Raw genomic sequence first — 18,403 nt, forward strand, 5'->3', positions numbered from 1 at the left:
AGGACTATTCAATGTTTTAAACAAATACAAATTCCAAATGAGAAGTGTTCAGAGAAGTCATTGCAGAAGGTACTAAGCTTTTTTATTGAACTTCAGAAAATAGAATAAAGAAACAATGTTCAAGGATTAGACCAAAATGAATGAATTATGAACTAACAAACTTAGCAGCAGAAAAGAAAAATTCATGGGATGATTATACCTTGTCAGAGCACACACAATCCTATAATAAGTATAACTTAGTCCAGTGTTTCTCAAAGGGTGTGCCGCGTCACATTAGTGTGCCGCAAAATTTTCCGAGTGTGCCGCGAAATTTAGAAATTTCTTCTTCTATGACTACGTAGGTGTGCCGCGAAATTTTTCTTCTTTGGAAAATGTGCCACGAGAGTAAAAAGATTGAGAAACACTGACTTAGTCTATAATCCAGTTGCACAGGGTGTTAGCTTGGAAATTACTATACATTCTACAAACAATTTGTCCAAGTAATACTACATAGAAAATTTCACTTTATAGGAAGAAATGATGTGCAATATAGAAAACAGTGATATGCAACATAGTAATTTTAACAATACCTATCAATTTCCCTCTGTTGGCCACAAAAAGCAGCTACTGTTCTGATGCTGGATAAAACTTCCTCAGCAATACCTCCAGCAACAGCATACTTCTGTTGTTCTCTGGTTGATGAAGAAGATATCAGCTACAAAATAAATTTTATCAATGCAATAAATTTTATTTTTATTTAAGATCAATTTAATTTTTAAATTAAAAATTCATTTTTAGTTTAATTATTTTAATTTGGAAGTTAAGACAGTAAAAATATATACTGCAGAAAGGAAATTAGTAATTCCTATTTTGGCCTTGGACATTTGTTACCCTCACAGAGAAAGGGGAAAAAAAAAAGTTTCAAAGTAGATTTTTTTTTTAATATGAATGAATATTTTTATTAGCTTCAAGAACACCACCATATTTTGATTCACATAATTTACTTTTACTGATCATATAATTTTTGGGATTTATTGAATAGATAGGGCATAGACTCAGTTTATATGTAGCAAACTAAGTTCGCTGCTGAGTATGTTGATCTCATGTTGCAGAGGCCTTTCACCACAAGGTGCATCAGTACTGCACTATGCACTTTAAACAAAAAAGCACTAGAAGTATATTTTTATTTATTTAAAGTGTATAATATTCCCCATACCACAGATTGGGCACTTTTTGGGGCCTCATTCGTGAGATAGTAGTGCCTACTACTATCTAGTGCCTATTACACTGTGAGAATGACCTGACAACCTAGTTATGATAAACAGCCATGATATATGAGATGGTTGAATATTTGAAATTTTATGGACTTTAAAATGGACATGCATGACAGTTATATATGTTGCAATGGATTAAAAAACTTAATTAGTTGCATAGTAATCTTTCAGCTTATGAACTTTCAATCTTACAAACCTTGATTGAACTTCAGAAAATTCTATTTTCTGAAGTCCAATAAAAAGTAACATTTCATTTTTAATACTTTATGCATTCTGGAAATGAACATGTTAAGTAATGGGACTGCTTAGCATGTTGGCATATTGCTACATTATTATTACTAGGTTGAGCTATAATAATTGAGTTGTTGAGCTATAATAATTATTAAGTTGAGGTATAATAATTAAGCTTTGATTAAATAGATCTATAGAGCCTATATATCTTTACTAGGCATTTTTTTTTTTTGACAGGTGTTAAGGTAGGAGATGAGGCTTACAATCTCTTATTATTAAAAATAAATGTAAAAACTGCATTTTAATAAAATTTTATCAAATAAAATTACACATTTACTCACTTTTCCAAGAAAAGCAGAAGAAAGAGCAAGTAGAGGTGACATTGCCATAATTACCAATGTTAATTCCCAACCTTTAATAAAGCCGACGACAAAGCCAGAGATGAAGGTAGATAGGAACTGGATACACATGCTGAATTTATCACCAATTCCTTCTCGAATACGTTCTAGATCACTAGTCAGTTTAAATTATAAATTTTAAAAATAAGGTTTCTAATAAGAATAATGAAAAGCTTAATTAAACTCTAAAAGAAATTAAATTACTAAAAACTACAAACTTACCTTAACAAAATAAAAAGAATACCTGTCTTAGAGGGATATTAAATTTTCTGATATTTTTAAGAATGAGAGAGAGAGAGAGAGAGAGAGAGAGAGAGAGAGAGAGAGAGAGAGAGAGAGAGAATATTTTGTTTAAGTCAAATGCTAGATAGGTTTAATTAGATCTACAGTTCAGGTAGATCTCAAATTTTTCTGATTCTGTCTTTTTTTTTTTTGTGGTCTAGGGAATTGATTTGCCTTCCATTGGTTAGTTTCTGGTTCATACTAGAAGCAACAACTTTCATCACCAGTAATTACACTACTCAGAAAGTCTGGATTTACTCCAATTTTTTTCAAAACATCTTCACAAACTTGGAGTCTTCTCATTCTTTAATCTTCATTCAAAGTTTTTGTCACCATCTTGGCACGCACTTTTCTCATGCCTAAATGTTCAGTTAAAATTTGTCCGACTGTTTCTTTGTCCACATTTAGTTTTGATGCAACCAGTCTAATGCTTAAAAACAATCACTTCTAATCAATGTCCTTACCTGGTTCACAATTTCATCAGTTTCATGGATACAGAATTGGCCAGGTCATTCATAAGGTCAGGGAATGACCACTGCACATTGCTGGAGCAATATGGCCTTAGTTGCTAATACTCCTAAAAACCAAATAACAATAACTCTTCTTACATTTTCTCTTCTTTTTAAAAATCTTTTATGATTCAAACACTGGAGCTCTTGTATTGATATGGAATCTTCCCCATAAGCTAGTGTTTTTGTAAGTTATGATTCGCTACTCATACCACTATGGTATTTCGGTGTGAATACTGTAGCATGTAACAAGTAGCGCAGAAGAATAGTAGGGTTTTAATGGTAATAAATAAGTAGTTTGAAAGCTTTAACTTTTTGGGCATATATCTTTTATATTTAGCTAAGGATATAATTAATTTAACATTGTGATCATTATGGTTTAGTGTAGCTTGATAGCTAATATCTCGAACTTAGTGTAAGGTATAATGTAAAACTAGATATGATATACCATTATATCTAGTATAGTAAAGATAGTTATTTGTTGTTATTTGGTTTGGTTTTTTATTTTTAGGAGCATTAGCAACTAAGGCCATATTGCTCCAGGAATATGCAATGGTCATTTCCTGACCTTTCCGCATCCTCCGTATTTGGTGGTCACGTGCTCGAACCCCGGTCTAATCAAGAAACGTGTGCTACGCACTGCTGCTCCTGCCCACCTGGCTAGGGAGGTGCCCCAGTAAAGCATAGTATAGTATTGTATAGTCAAATATATTTTTTTTTTTTTTTTTTTTTTTGATTTGGCAGTTGTTGGCGCATTGGCTTCTGTGGCCATATTGCACCTCCCAAGGTTTTTGCAGCACTTTGATCCAAGCCCGAGGCGGGAATCGAACCCGCGACCTTTGGGTTGCCGGGCAGGTACTTTACCCACTCGGCTAGCCCGGTCGGCAGTCAAATATATGGTGTAGTCAAATTTAATTAATAGTCAAATTTAATTAATCAATTAAATAAATTTAATTGATTTATTTAATTGATAATTAATTAATTAAATTTATTAACCTTATTAATTTTCATTCTTAATTAATTGAATCCAATTTAAACGAAAATCATGCTCCAGACCAGAGCAATTCTCCTTGTGAAATTCCTTCAATGCATCACAGCCTAAAAATTCTCCTTGTGAAATTTTTGCAGACCTTTCTGGAACAGGACATGATCTTGCCAAGAAGGAGGAGGTCTCTGTGTGGGCTAGGTGCAGAATGTGTGTCAAGAAATTAGGCACCAACTGAGCATTCTGATGGGCATATATGAGAGTTTGAAGAGTAGAGTAGAGTAGATGCCCTTGAAGGAATTAAAATGGGCAGCACATCAAGATCTCAGCTGCGCAACTCAATGCCAGAGCTCACTCTTGTGCATCAGGCAATATTCAGGGCAGAATGCACTGGTCCCACAGGAGCTAGTTACTGTCGGTGAGTCTATTGTCAGGGAGATAGGAAATCATTTAGCTCATTTATTATAAGAAAGTGATAAAATCCCACCATGCGAAGCTCTTGTTGCCCATCACACCATACATCACAATCAGAGTTTTCGTACAAATGACTGCTTGTCAAAATTTATAAAAAAGATTTATCAACCAAAATTTTCTTCCACAAGTACAAAATCAGAAGCAATAATTACGAACATTTTGTCTCCATATATACTGGATGAATTATTAATGGATTTGAATGAAACTAAAAGCATTACAATAACTTTAGGCTGACCGGGCTAGCCGGGTGGGTAAAGTGCCTGCCTGGCAACCCAAAGGTCGCGGGTTCGAATCCCGCCTTGGGCTTGGATCAAAGTACTGCAAAAACCTTGGGAGGTGCATTATGGCCACAGAAGCCGATGCGCTAATAACTACCAAAAATAAATAAATAACTTTAGATGTGTCAAACAAAAAATACATGAAACTGTTTCTGATTATTGTACTTTTTGCCAAACTGTGGTGTTAAAGTTAAAATTATAGATTTTACTTCTTTATCTGGTGAAACCTGAACTATAAAGTATTATGTTGAAGAAAATAATAGATAAATTCTCCTTACAAAACAAAATCGTTGTTCTATGTGCCAATAATACCAACACAAATTTTTGAGGTTGTAAAAGAGTTGGTAAAAAAAAATGTATGGAGAAAAATTGAAAATCAGTTGGAGCGAGAGATTATTGGTATTGGTTGTGGCACACATATTATTCACAATTGTCTCCAGTGTGCTGTTGACTGTCTACCAATCGATATCAATTGTTTTACAGTTAAAATATACAAATACATTTTTATATACACAATCAGTTTCAAAGAACTTAAAAACTTTTGTGAATTTGCAGGAGACATTCATGCAAAATTATTGGAACAAGGAAATACAAGATTTTTGTCCACAACCCTATCAATTGACAGAATTTTAAGCATTTTTGACAGACTTTGTTCATATTTTCTTTCTCAAGAGAAATGTCCTGTTATGTTGAAAAAAAAAAAAAATATTTAAAGATCCCTGTTTAAAATTATGGTTGTCTTTTACAAGAGATCAAGTTTCAACACTCCATACATATATTAGTTTTATTGAAAAAGATAATATTTCAGCTACAGAAGTAGCTACGAACAATGAAAATCTTACAAACCTATTAGAAGCCAGAAAACATGAACTTTTTATAACAACAGATGCTAAAAATAAACTAAAAATGTCAATAGATTGAGGAGAAATTAGTGAGGTCAAGTTTTTTGAAGTAGAACGTTTATAAAACCAGCTTAGAATATGTAAACAAATGGAAATGCAGCTTGAGAAGTATTGAAAAATTTAAATGGATATTACTGAGAAAGGTACCTGAATAGAAAGAAATACAGGACAGTTTCAACGAGGAGCTTATTACACAAACAAGAGCAGACAAAACTCACATATTTGATCAGTGGACATTTATAAATGCAAGAGTTGTTAGGCAGTTGGACACATAGAACGAAGAAAACATTTCTGTAACTAATATATGGGTTCAAATATTTTCTGAAATGCATGAAAAATTTCTAGCTTTCCAGGATTTTAGTAATGCTGTGGAATCTGTTCTTTGCCTGCCTGGAAGTACAGATTTCATGCAGAGAATATTTTCCATAATGAATAGAATGTGATCGAAGGAGAAATCTAGATTAAGTGTTGAAACCTTGAAAGCCATGTTAAAAAAAAAAAAAGAATTGTAATATGGAGTGTGATAAGTTTTATGACAAGATCTTAAAAGACCAAAATTTGTTACGCAAAATATGCTCATCCGAAAAATATTCTTGTGAACTTGATGATGTGCTGTCCTCCCTCCACATTGACCTAAAAAGATTTTGTTGCATTTTTTTTTTTTTTTTGCTCTTTCTGAACAACATTTCTTCTCCCTGTCCCATTTTGGCCTCAAGGCATTATGGTCATCCATGATTAATGGAGGTAGGAGTGACACTAACCAACGTCTAGGTAGCCGGAAACATAAGGATGCTGAGGAAAAAAACTTGGAATTCAGTTCAAAGCATCAGCTTGTTCACCATCCCATTTTCATCATTCCCCGTAACTCTTTGGCCTCAAGAAATTATGGTCAGACTAGATGGGAGGGAATATACAATGAGAGCCTTGTGAATCAATTCAGCCCAGGAGAGATTCTGCAAGGCCTATGGGGTAGAATTTTTCTCAGCGTGGTCTGTGTTTGTTAACAGGAGAGAGAGATTGTTTCTACAGGGATGGGATACACTTAAATAGAAAGGGTGCAAGAATATTTGCTAATGCTATCGAGGCAGTGTTAGGTGGGTCGAAAAACTCCTAGCTTCGGGGGATTCACACACTAATAGATTAACAGTAGTCACATGCAGAGGCAAAAGTGATTCTTGCACTGCTTCTATTGGAATGAACAGCAGCCTAGAAAGCGAGGTGCCTGGGATTTCAAGAACTACTCAGAGTCATCATGGAACAAGAAAATACATGAGCTGTGTTAAAGTAATTAAGAGTAAGAATAGTTGAATGTGTATTTGCATTTACACCAATGCTAGGAGTATAGTAAATAAATTTGATAAATTCGAAGTCCTGGTCAAGACATCAAAGGCAGATCAGATATTGTTGGGATATCAGAGATATGGTGTTACACAAATATAAGCAGTCCAGAATTGAAATTTGGGGAGTACAATACAATGTGTACAGAAAGGATAGAGAGGGCAGAAAGGGAGGAGGGGTTATGCTGTTAGTTAAGAAACACATAAAATCTAACGAAGTGCATCCAGTTGACATGGGTGGACAGTGCAATATTGAGACAGTTTGGTGTGATATAAACACTGGGAAAGGGAAAAATGAGAGTAGCAGTGTGTTATAGGCCTAATGACTCTGATGAATGCAATGAACAATTGTGCAGAGAAATAGTGTGCTGGTAAATCAGAATGTCTTATAATGGGGGATTTTAACTACCCAGATATAGACTGGAACTTCTGAGTTGGTCATTTCCACACTATCAAGACTATTGTGGATTTATCGATGATTGTTTTCTGCAACAGTATGTTCGACAGGAACCAGAGGGAATAATACTCTTGATCTCATTATCAACAGTGATTAATCATGTATTAAGAATCTGTAGATAAAGGAACCACTACGTTGCAGTGATCACAGTGTACTGATGTGGGATTTACTCAAAGATATAATTATCATCAGCAACAAAGAGAAGGGAAAGGATTTTGTTTTTGTAAAGGTGACTAAAGTGGTCTCAGACAATTTTTAAATTCTATACAGTAGGACCAACTGATGATGTTGTCAATGGCAAATTTTAAATGGGATGCCTTCAAGGAATTAACCTTGGAAGCTACTAGGCTTTTCATACCAATTAAGAAATACTGTTGCAGGTTTAGTCCCTAATGGATGTCAAATGAACTAATAAGACACATGGCAGAGAAGAAAAATGCATGGGATGCATATAAATTATCAGGAGACACAGATAACTATGGCACATACTTTAAAAACAGTAAAGACTTCTTTACTTAGGTGACCTCTAGAAGGAAGGGGATGAACCAGATTGGTCTACTTGATATCAATAGTTCTATTTTTCATGATCCTTGTGAGGTAGCTGACAAACTGAAGAAGTATTTTGCACATACATTCACACATGAGGAGTTATTAAGGGAGAATGCCAGAGGTTTAACAAACTGCAACAGATAGCTAAAGGATTTTGTAATAACCGAGAGCAAAGTGAAGAAGAAATTGTTGAAGTTAAACAAAAGGAAGGCACCTGGGGTGGATGCAATCTCTTCAGTTATATTAAAGGAGGCAGCAAAGGAAGTAAGCAGGCCCTTAGCCATGATTATGATGGTATCAATGGACTCAGGGGAGGTACTCACAGACTGGAGATATGCTAATGTATCCCCAATTTCCAAAGGGGGATGGAAAGGTGACATGAGTAATTTCAGGCCTGTTCGTTTACCTTCTGTTCAGGAGAAAATAATGGAGTCACTGGTTAAAGAAGCACTGAAGGATAATCTAGACAAGACTGCAGTTATAGTTCAAACACAGTTTGGGTTTGTGAAAGGGAAGTCTGGTTGGGAAAGGGAAATTTGATTGGATACTATGATGTGGTCACAAAGGAATTGGATGCAAAAAATAATTTTGATATCATAGCATTAGCATTAGCATTAGTAGAGGCATATGATGCAAGAAAGCAAGCTTATTCAGCATCAGCCAAAAAAAAAAAAAAAAACACACCACTCCCACTTCACCCCTCCGTTCGCTCGAAATACCTGTCCAGTTGAGCCTTAAATTTGTTTAGGCTATCAACTTCAACAACAAGTGATGGAAGTCGGTTCCACCAACCAACCACCCGCTGGCCAAAGGCAAATTTCCGCACATCTATCCGACATCCGTCCTTCCTCAATTTGAATTTATGCCCTCTGAGCTGATTATTCTGAGCAAGATGAAGAATCCCATTGGCATTGAGCATGCTCAAACCATTCAAAGCCTTATACACCTCTATCAGATCACCTCGCCGGTGCCTAGTCTCCAGACTCTGTAATTTGCAAAACTTAAGCCTTTCTTCGTAAGAGCAACCCTTTGTTCCATTCACTAATCTTGTTGCCCTTCTCTGTACCCATTCCAGCAGCTCTACATCCTTCTTGAAATGAGGCCTCCAGACCTGTATACAGTACTCAAGATGTGGCCTAACCATTGCCTTATACAAGGGAATAATCACCTCCTTATCCCTGCTAGAAAAATTCCTGTATATCATTGACAAGACACCATGAGCTACTCTTGCAGCTCGTCTACACTGCTCAGAGAACGTCATATCTGCCTGCACAATTACCCCCAGGTCCTTTTCATTCTCCACCACTGTCAGTGTAGTACCGCAGAGTTGATACGTTGCTCTGGGGTTACTGTTTCCCATATGTAGTACTTTACATTTGTCAATGTTAAACTTCATTTGCCACCTCTCAGCCCATCTGTTCAACCTTTCCAGATCCTGTTGCAGCAGCATAGCGTCAGTGGTGTCCTTAACAACCCTGCCAACCTTTGTATCATCTGCAAACTTGGACATTAAACTTGATATCCCATCATCAATATCATTCATAAACACCGAAAACAACAACGGTCCCAACACTGAACCCTGAGGAACTCCACTAATAACATTAGTCCACGTTGAGCAGTGTCCACTGATTACCACTCTCTGTCTTCTGCTACTCAACCATCCCCTTATCCATAGCAGCAATTTGCCTCCAATGCCACACTGCTCCAATTTGTGCAGGATCCTAAAATCATATACTCAGATTTTAGGAAAGCTTTTTTTACTGTTGCACATGGAAGATTATGGCATTACGGGCATGTTGCTACTATGATTAAAGGGATGGTTGAGTGGAAGACAGCGAGTGGTAATCAATGGACACTGCTGTTTGCCGACTAATGTTATTAGTGGTCTCCCCAAGGGGTCCGTGTTGACCCCCATTGCTATTTTCTGTATTTATTAATGATATTGAAGACAGCGAGTGGTGTTCAATGGACACTGGTCTTCGTGGACTAATATAATTAGTGGTGTCTCCCAGTGATTGGATACTATTATATGATCACAAAGGAACTGGATGCAAAAAAGTAATTTTGATATCATAGACTCAGATTTTAGGACAGTTTTTTTTTTTTTTTTTTACTGTTGCACATGAAGGCTACAAGTTGGAGAAGTATGACATTACGGGCAAGTTGCTACTATGATTAAAGGGATGGTTGAGTGGAAGACAGCAAGTGGTAATCAATAAACACTGCTCTTCGTTGACTACTGTTATTAATGGTGCCCCCAAGGGGGTACCTGTTGGGCCCATTGCTATTTTCTGTATTTATCAATGATATTGATAAAGGTATATCAGCCATAATGTCAAAGTTTGCAGACAATATGAAGGTTGATAGGGTTGTTAAGGAGAGTTAGGACAGGATGCGACTGCAACAGGATCTGGAAAAGTTGAGCAGATGGACTAAGAGGTGGAAAATGAAGTTTAACATTGAAAAATGCAAATTGCTGCATATGGGTAGCAGTAACCCCAGAGTAACATACCAACTGTGTGGTACTACATGCAGGGTGGTAAAAAATGAAAAAGAACTGGGGGTAATTGTGTAGTCAGGTATGAAGTTTTCTGAGCAGTGAAAAAAGGCTGCAAAAGTAGCTCATAGGGTCTTGTCAATGATATATAGGAATTTTGCTAGCAGGGATAAGGAGGGGATTATCCCCTGCTATAGGCAATGGTCAGGCCGCACCTTGAGTACAGCATACAGGTCTGGTGGCCTCATTTTAGGAAAGATGTTGAGTTACTAGAAGAGTACAGAGAAATGCAACAAGATCAGTAAGTGGAACAAAGGGTTGCAGTTACCAAGAAAAGTTTAAGTTCTGCAAATTGCAGAGTTCGGAGATGAGGCACCTGTGAGGTGATCTGACTGGAGTGTATAAGGCCTTGAATGGTTTGAGCAGACTCAATGCTGATGGGATACTTCCGTTTGCTCAAACAAAGAACCAGAGGGGGCATAGATTCAAATTGAGGAAAGACAATTTGAATTTAAGCTATCAACTTCCACAACTTGGAAGTTGATAGCTTAAATAAATTTAAGGCTGAACTAGACAAACTTTTGCAGTGAATGGATGGGTGAAATGGGAAGGGTTTTTTTTTTATTAGCCATATTATGCAAGCTCATATGGCTAATGCTATATAAGCTTGCTTTCTTGCAAAATTCCTGTAAATCATTGACAATACACTGTGAACTACTCTTGCAGACTGTCTGAATTGCTCAGAAAATTTCATATCTGACTGCACAATTATCCCTAGTCATTTTCATTGTCTACCACACTGAGTGTATTGCCACACAGTTGATGCATTACTCTGGGGTTACTGCTATGCATATGCAGCACTTTACATTTGTGAACGTTAAACTTCAGTTGCCAACTCTCAGCTCATCTATTCAAAATTTCTAGATCCTGTTGCAGTAGCTTACCATCATTAGTGTCATTAACAACCATGCGAACCTTTGTATCATCTGCAAAATTGGACATTAAGCCTAATATAACTTGATTAATATCATTAATAAATACAGAAAACAACAATGGACCCAACACAGACCCAGTGGGGACATCACTATTAACATTAGTACACAAAGAGCAGTATCTATTGATTACTACTCTCTGTCTTCTTCTACTCAATCATCCCTTAATCCATAGCAGCCATTTGCCCTTAATGTCATACTGCTCCAAATTGTACAGTAGTTCCAGGGGCAGTAACTCCAATTTGTACGGTAGTTCCAGAGCCAACAGTATCAAAAGCTTTCGTAAAATCCAAGTATATGATATTAAAATTATTTTTATTGCATCCAGTTCCTTTGTGACCACATCATAGTATCCAATCAAATCTGTCAGACAAGACCTTCCCTTAACAAACCCATGCTGTGTCTGAACTATAACTGGAGCCCTGTCTAGATGATCCTGCAGTGCTTCTTTAACCAGTGCCTCCATTAATTTCCTAGGAACAGAAGTTAAACTAACAGGTTTGTAATAACTTGTATCATTCTCAGAACTTCTTTTGTGAATTGGGGTCGCATTTTCACATCTCCAGTCCATGAGGACCTCCACAGGTCCAAGGAAGCTCTAATAATAATGGCAAAGGGTTTGCTTAATTCCTTTGCTGCCTCCTTTAATATAACTGGATAGATCCCATCTATGAAAAGAAAGATGCCTTTCTTATGTTTAACTAAACAATTTCTCCTCTACTTTGCTCTCAGTTGTTACAAAATTGTTTAGCTCCCTTCCAAAGTTTGATAAACTCATGGCATTTCCCTCCCTGAATAACACCTGAATGTAGATGTGAAATACTCATTCAGTTTGTTAGCTACCTGGATCCTCAACAATCAAACCATCGATATCAAGTGGACCAATCTAATTCATCCCCTTCCTTCTAGACTTTACATAAGTAAAGAATTCTTTTTTTCTTTGCATCCTTTGCCAAAGATGTCTTATAATCTGCCTTTACCTGCCTAACCTCCTTAGTGACTTGATTATAGACCAGCTTATATCTTCCGTAGGCTTCTGTGTAACCTGATAATTTCTATGCATCTCATGCACTTTTCTTCTATGCAATGCATCTCATTAGTTCATGTGACATCCATTTAAGCTTAAACATTGAAAAAAATTTCTAAGTTGGTATGAAAAGTCTAGTAGCTTCCAAGATTAATTCTTTGAATGCTGAGACCACTGTCTCAGACCACCATAGTCACCTTTACAAAAGCAAAAACCCATTACTTTACCCCTGATGGTATTTAAATCTTTGAGTAAATCCCACATCAGCACACTGTGATCACTGCCACCTAGTGGTTCCTGTGTCTGCAGATTCTTAATCCATGAAGAATTACTACAGATAATCAGATCAAGAGTATTACTCCCTCTGGTTGCCTCTTGAACATACTGCCACAGAAAACAATCATCCAATAAATCCACAAAAGCCTTGCTAGTATGCAATTGATCAACCCACAAGTTCCAGTCATTATCTGGGAAGTTAATATCCCCTATTATAACACAATCTGATTTACTGGCCCACTCTATTTCTCTGTACAGTTTTTCATTATACTCATCAGAGTCATTAGGCCTATGACACACTTCTAATCTCAATTTCCCTTTCCCAGAGTTTATGTCACACCAAACTGGTTAAACATTGCACTGTCCAATCATGTCAACTGGATGCACTTCCTTAGATTTTGTGTTTCTTAACTAACAGCCTAACCCCTCCTACCTTCCTATAGACACTGTACTCCCCAAATTCCAATTCTGCATTCCTTATATCTGTGTGTCACCATGTCTTGATATTCCAACAATATGTGCCTTTGATATTTTGACCATCACCTCAAATTCATCAAATTTATTTACTAAACTCCTAGCATTGGTGTATATGCAAGAATATATGCACCTGTTCTTATTCTTAGCTACCACCCTAACACAGCCCATGTATTTACTTGTTCTATGATGACTCCCAGAAGTCCCTGAAATCCATAGCACCTTGTTTTCCAGGCTGCTGTTCATTCCAATAGAAGCAATGGAAGATTCACTTTCACCTCTGCCAGTGGCTACTGTTAATCTATCAGTGAGTGTACCTCCCAGGCTAGCAGTTTTCTAACCCACCTTACACTCCTCAATAGCATCAGCAAATATTCTTGCACCCTTTCTATTTAAGTGTATCCCTTCCTTGTAAAAGCAGTCCTCCTGCTAACAAGCACAGACTACACTAGAAAAATTCTAACACATGAGCCTTGCACAATCTCTTCAGGGCCGAATTGATTGGCAAGGTTCTCATCATATATTCCCTCTTATCGTATCTGAGCAGAATTGTAGACACTTTCAAATTCAACCCTAACTTGTTGCTTTTTTTCAACATTGACCTGTACTTGTTAAGTAGTTCTGCCGTTCTCCTACTCTTAATGTCATTAGTGCCAATATGTATAACAATATCGCCTTTTGTGTCCTTAAAGATGGTATCTTTTCAACAACATCATCAACTTTTGCCTCTGGCTGACATACCCTGGTCCTGTTCCACCCCTCCTTTTTGCACAATATATTCCCCATTTCCCTGACAACTGAGTCACCGACAACAACTAGTTTCTGTGGGACCAATGCATGTTGCCTCAGGATTGCCACTGTGTTGCCTGATGGTCAAGTGAAGCTCTGGCATTGATGTGGGCAGCTGACAGCTTGATGGGTCCCCCAATTTAAGTCCTTTGAGGGCATCTAATTCTGTTCTTCAAGCTCTCATAAAGGCCCATAATGCTGAGTTGGCACTTAACTTCTTCATACTCCTTACATCAAGTGAACACAAAGACATTGTGTTTGTCCACAAACATCAAACAGGCAGTACATTTCAAAAGGCTGTGATTCAGAAGACAACCACCTGTCTCAGTTCTCTCCTGAGCCACAGTACTCCCTCTACCTTGAACCTTTTGCTTTGCTGCTCTGAGGCATGGTTTCGATTCAATTTCAACACAATTAAAAATATTACACTAAACTTATATCCCAATGCAGTAATAACACTATATATATATATATATATATATATATTTTTTTTTTTTTTTTTTTTTTGTATTGACATTTCTAAATGTGGGTAGTTTCCAGCCATATTAAATGTCTGGCTGTACAGCTAGTGGGAGATGAAGTTAGGTAAGTATTTAGGATAGCAATAGACATTCCTGCCCTTGTATTGCACTAATAGCTCAGAGTGTTGAAAAGATTTAAGGATTTAAGGGGAAGGATAGCAAATAGAATATGATTGTAGAAAATACAGTTAGTGCTCAGGGAATCTGGGTTTGCAAGTTCCGTATTAGTAAAGGCCCTGGATTAGGTAGGTATTCGCAATTTGGAAAAAGTTATCTTTGTCTCTTTGTGTATCCAAAATTTTTTTTATGTCTACTCTTAATTTTGAAATGACCATCAACTATTAACAATAATAGCCTCACTAGCCTTAAGAGCACATGATTTCCTTTGACAGCAACTTAGAAGAGGTCAAAAAGGATATCTATCCTAATGATCTAACCTTAACAAAAACAAACACTAAGGTAACATTTCTAGACCTAAATATTAATATTAAGGTGGTTAACCAGATAGAAATAGGAATTTACGATAAAAGACAAGAATATAATTTCGAAACAATACACCTTAGCCATTGGAGTTCAAACATACCTATTAAAATTCAAAGAAATATAATTACCTCACAGGTCAAAAGAATAATCAGAATTTGCAATAACAGTAGACTTAAAATGGAAGCACTCAGAACTTTAAAAGATAAGCTTATTAAGAACAATATTCCATACAGGTTCATAGATAAAAACTTAAATAAAGTAATTAAAATGACACAATATGGGTAGAATAGCAAACTTTGACAGAACCATTTTGTATATGGTGTATATATTTTTGTAAATAAAGTTAATCTCTGCTTACATGGACTGTAAAATCCCTCTAGTATGTAAAAGAGGACACCCTCCAGAAGGGCAGCTTCGTGTGGCTTTTTTATAACTAGTTTCAACTTAAAATTTTTTTTTTTTGCTTGGTTCTGCTATTTTGCAAACATTATTGTAGAGGACCGTTACCACATTGATAGATCTTGGACCATGAGAGGTCGCCACCTTTGCCCTAGACTAGGGTGGCAAACTCTAACAATCATTCTCATTTTGTGGTTCGTGCTGCCTCAGAGCAGATGGGTAAGTCCTTGCAGGAAGATAACTTGATAATTGGCCTTGGCCTTAAATTTAATGGCAGCTACCGTCAATAACTTTAAAGAATAGGTAACCTAACATAGATGCCACAGTTTCCTGTACATAAAATTAATCCACATTTGCAAACTTTTGGCCCTAACACTAATATTTAATAAAAAATATTAATTAAAAAAAAAAAATGGACAGAAAACTATTGAAACGTTAATGGCAGCATATATGTACTATTTCAGTACATGTACTGTAATAGTGAAACGGCATAGCATCCTGAAGAGATACCGTTTAGCATATATCTGCCAGTTACCTACTAATCTCTAATTTTTAGGTAAAACTTTTAAAAACATAAGTTGAATCGTTGTTTTAAAATTTAAAATTCAGTTGTTAAGGTTAGTGAGCCTATTTAATTGTAAAACTACTCAGAAAGTAAGCATGATGATTAATATTTTAAACTTTAAATTTAACATATAAAAATTTAATCCGTAAGGCTAGTGAGTCTATTTTTGTCAAAAACTATTCAGAAAGCAAATTTGATGGTTAATATTGTAAAATTAAAATTTTTAAAAAATTTAATTCTTAAAGCTAGTATTTAAGAATTAATATATTCCTTTTATATTCCTAAAGTCTAGGAATATAAAACTATTCAAAACATTAGTTTGACAGTAAATTGTATAAAAAAACATGAAGTTCTTAAAGCTAGTAAGTTTATTATTATAAAACTAATCAGAATGTTAGTTTTATAGTGAATATTTTAAATTTTAGATTTTAATAAAAAATTGAGTTCTTAATGCTAGTGAGGCTATTATGGTAAATACTATTCAGAACGTAAATTTGATGGTCAATATTTTAAAATTGCAAAGAATTGAGTTATTAAGGCTAGTGAGGCTATTATTGTTAATAGTTGATGGTCATTTCAAAATTAAGAGTAGACATAAAAAAATTTTGACAAAATTTCAAATTTTTGAAATTTTTTAGACATAAAAAAAAACTTTCCAAATTGTGAATACCTACCTAATTCAGGGCCGTTACTAATACGGATGGGAACTTGCAAACCCAGATTCCCTATGTATTTTCTATTTGTAGAAAATACAAACCCAGATGTATTTTCTACAATCATATTCTATTTGCTATCCTTCCCCTTAAATCTTTTCAACATTCTGAGCTTTAGTGCAATACGAGGGCAGGAGTGTCTATTGCTGTCCTAAGTACTTACCTAACTTCACTTCCCACTAGCTGTACAGCCAGACATGGAATACGGATGGAAACTACCCACACTTAGAAATGTCAATACAAAAAAAAAAAAAAAAAAAAATTACGTACTGCTTTATCTTTGCAGCCTGCACAAGATAGGCAAGTATTTGAGAACAATTACAATAAGAATAATAGCTTACAAACCACTTGAATATAAATACATACATACATATATATATATATATATATATTTCAGTATTGAGTTTACCTCCTACCGAGTTAACGTTATATGAATTTCGTATCTCCTATAAAGTTTAAGTTATATGTATTAAGTTAAAATGTTACATTTGTAAAATCTATATAGTTATGTTTGTTTGTTTGTTATTTGGTTTTTAGGAGCATTAGCAACTAAGGCCATATTGCTCCGGGATATGCGGTGGTCATTTCGTGACCTTTCCGCATCCTCTGTATTTGGTGGTGACGGGCTCGAACCCCGGTCTAATCAAGAAGCGTGTGCTACGCACTGCTGCTCCTTCCCACCTGGCTACGGAGGCGCCTATATAGTTATAATAGATAATAATTTAACTATCTACTACCACCTACATGGTTCGAATTCTCACACTGGCTATTTGTAATATTATATATATACCAAATCACTGGTTCTAAAAGCTCTATGAATATTACTGCCATATACGTTATAATCTATGTGAAAAGTTAAATTATTAAAATACATAAGTAGTGCTATAATTTATATTTTATTTATATTTTATTAATTAATTAATAGTTTATAATCCTCTGCTGATACCGATTACACTGCTACAAGTTACATAGACACTTCCATTATCTGCTATATCGATATGAAACAATGGCGGCAGAATTCAAATGCTACTATCGATACAATGGTGGCAGAATTCGAACGCTACTATCGATACAATGCCAGCAGAAGTCAACGGTATATGTCTTTTATAAATTGATACAAACTGCATTTCATTAGTACTTTTGACTATTACATTAGAGCTCCCTGAGGAGCTGTTGTGGCCACCAAAAAATCCTCCAACTGCATCAATCATGTGCTTCTCCAAGAGCAGCATCGTAAAGTGTCAAGTGGAAGGATGGGATCAGAAGTTCTCTGATCCCATCCTTCCACCTAGTTGCAGGTCTTCCTCTGCACCTCTTCCCCTTGATTTTTCCTTCCATTATATTCTTCAATGTAAAGTTTTCCCTTTTTACCATATGACCAAAAAACTTGAGTTTTCTTTTGTTGATGCTATGAAGAAGGATTTTAAGCCTGCCAATTTTATTCGATACCCACTCATTTATTCTTCAATCCAAGTAAGAAATACCCAGTTTTCTCCTGTAATACTACATTTCAAATGTTTCAATTTTCTTCCTGTCAACAAATCAATGATTCTCAGTTTCGTCCTTAGGGGCAGATCTTGATCTCTCCATTTGTCAGCTCAGTGACCAATGTTTTAGCAATTGCCTGTCGTCTCTTTACATCGTTTGAGCAGTCACTATTTTTATTTATTCTTGACCTTAAGTAATCAAATTCATCAACTTCTTCAATATTTGCCCCAGGGGTTCACATCTGGTGAGTATGGACTTGGCACACCCAGGGGCCTGAGTTGGATATCATCATTCTTCAACTTTCTTGATGATTCCTTTCCACTTCTCTCTCTCTCTCTCTCAGGGTAACTCGGAATTTTTTTTTTTTTTTTTTTTTTTGGCCGGTGCAGCATAAGCCTCAGGCTTCCTTGCAACATATGGCTGATAATAATAATAATAATAAAAAAAAAAATAATAATAATACAGTGGTACCTTGGATTACGAGTAACTTGGTCTGCGAGTGTTTTGCAAGACGAGCAAAAATT

The 18,403-nt window shown here is 35.9% G+C and overlaps 1 protein-coding gene across 1 annotated transcript in view; it reads right to left on the reverse strand.

Annotated features, from left to right (window-relative positions):
- LOC150079264 (ATP-dependent translocase ABCB1-like) overlaps positions 1–18,403 on the reverse strand; it is a 350,147-nt gene that overhangs the window by 313,592 nt on the left and 18,152 nt on the right. The window contains exons 3-4 of the mRNA XM_090383010.1: positions 1,826–1,997; positions 570–694 (exon numbers count right to left, since the gene is read on the reverse strand). Of these exons, the coding sequence (XP_090239136.1) occupies positions 570–694; positions 1,826–1,997 (297 nt within the window). The remainder of the gene's footprint in view (positions 1–569; positions 695–1,825; positions 1,998–18,403) is intronic.

The sequence above is a fragment of the Mastigoproctus giganteus genome, chromosome 10 (assembly GCF_048544385.1).
Source record: "Mastigoproctus giganteus isolate SK-2022 chromosome 10, ASM4854438v1, whole genome shotgun sequence".
Lineage (NCBI taxonomy): Eukaryota > Metazoa > Arthropoda > Arachnida > Uropygi > Thelyphonidae > Mastigoproctus > Mastigoproctus giganteus.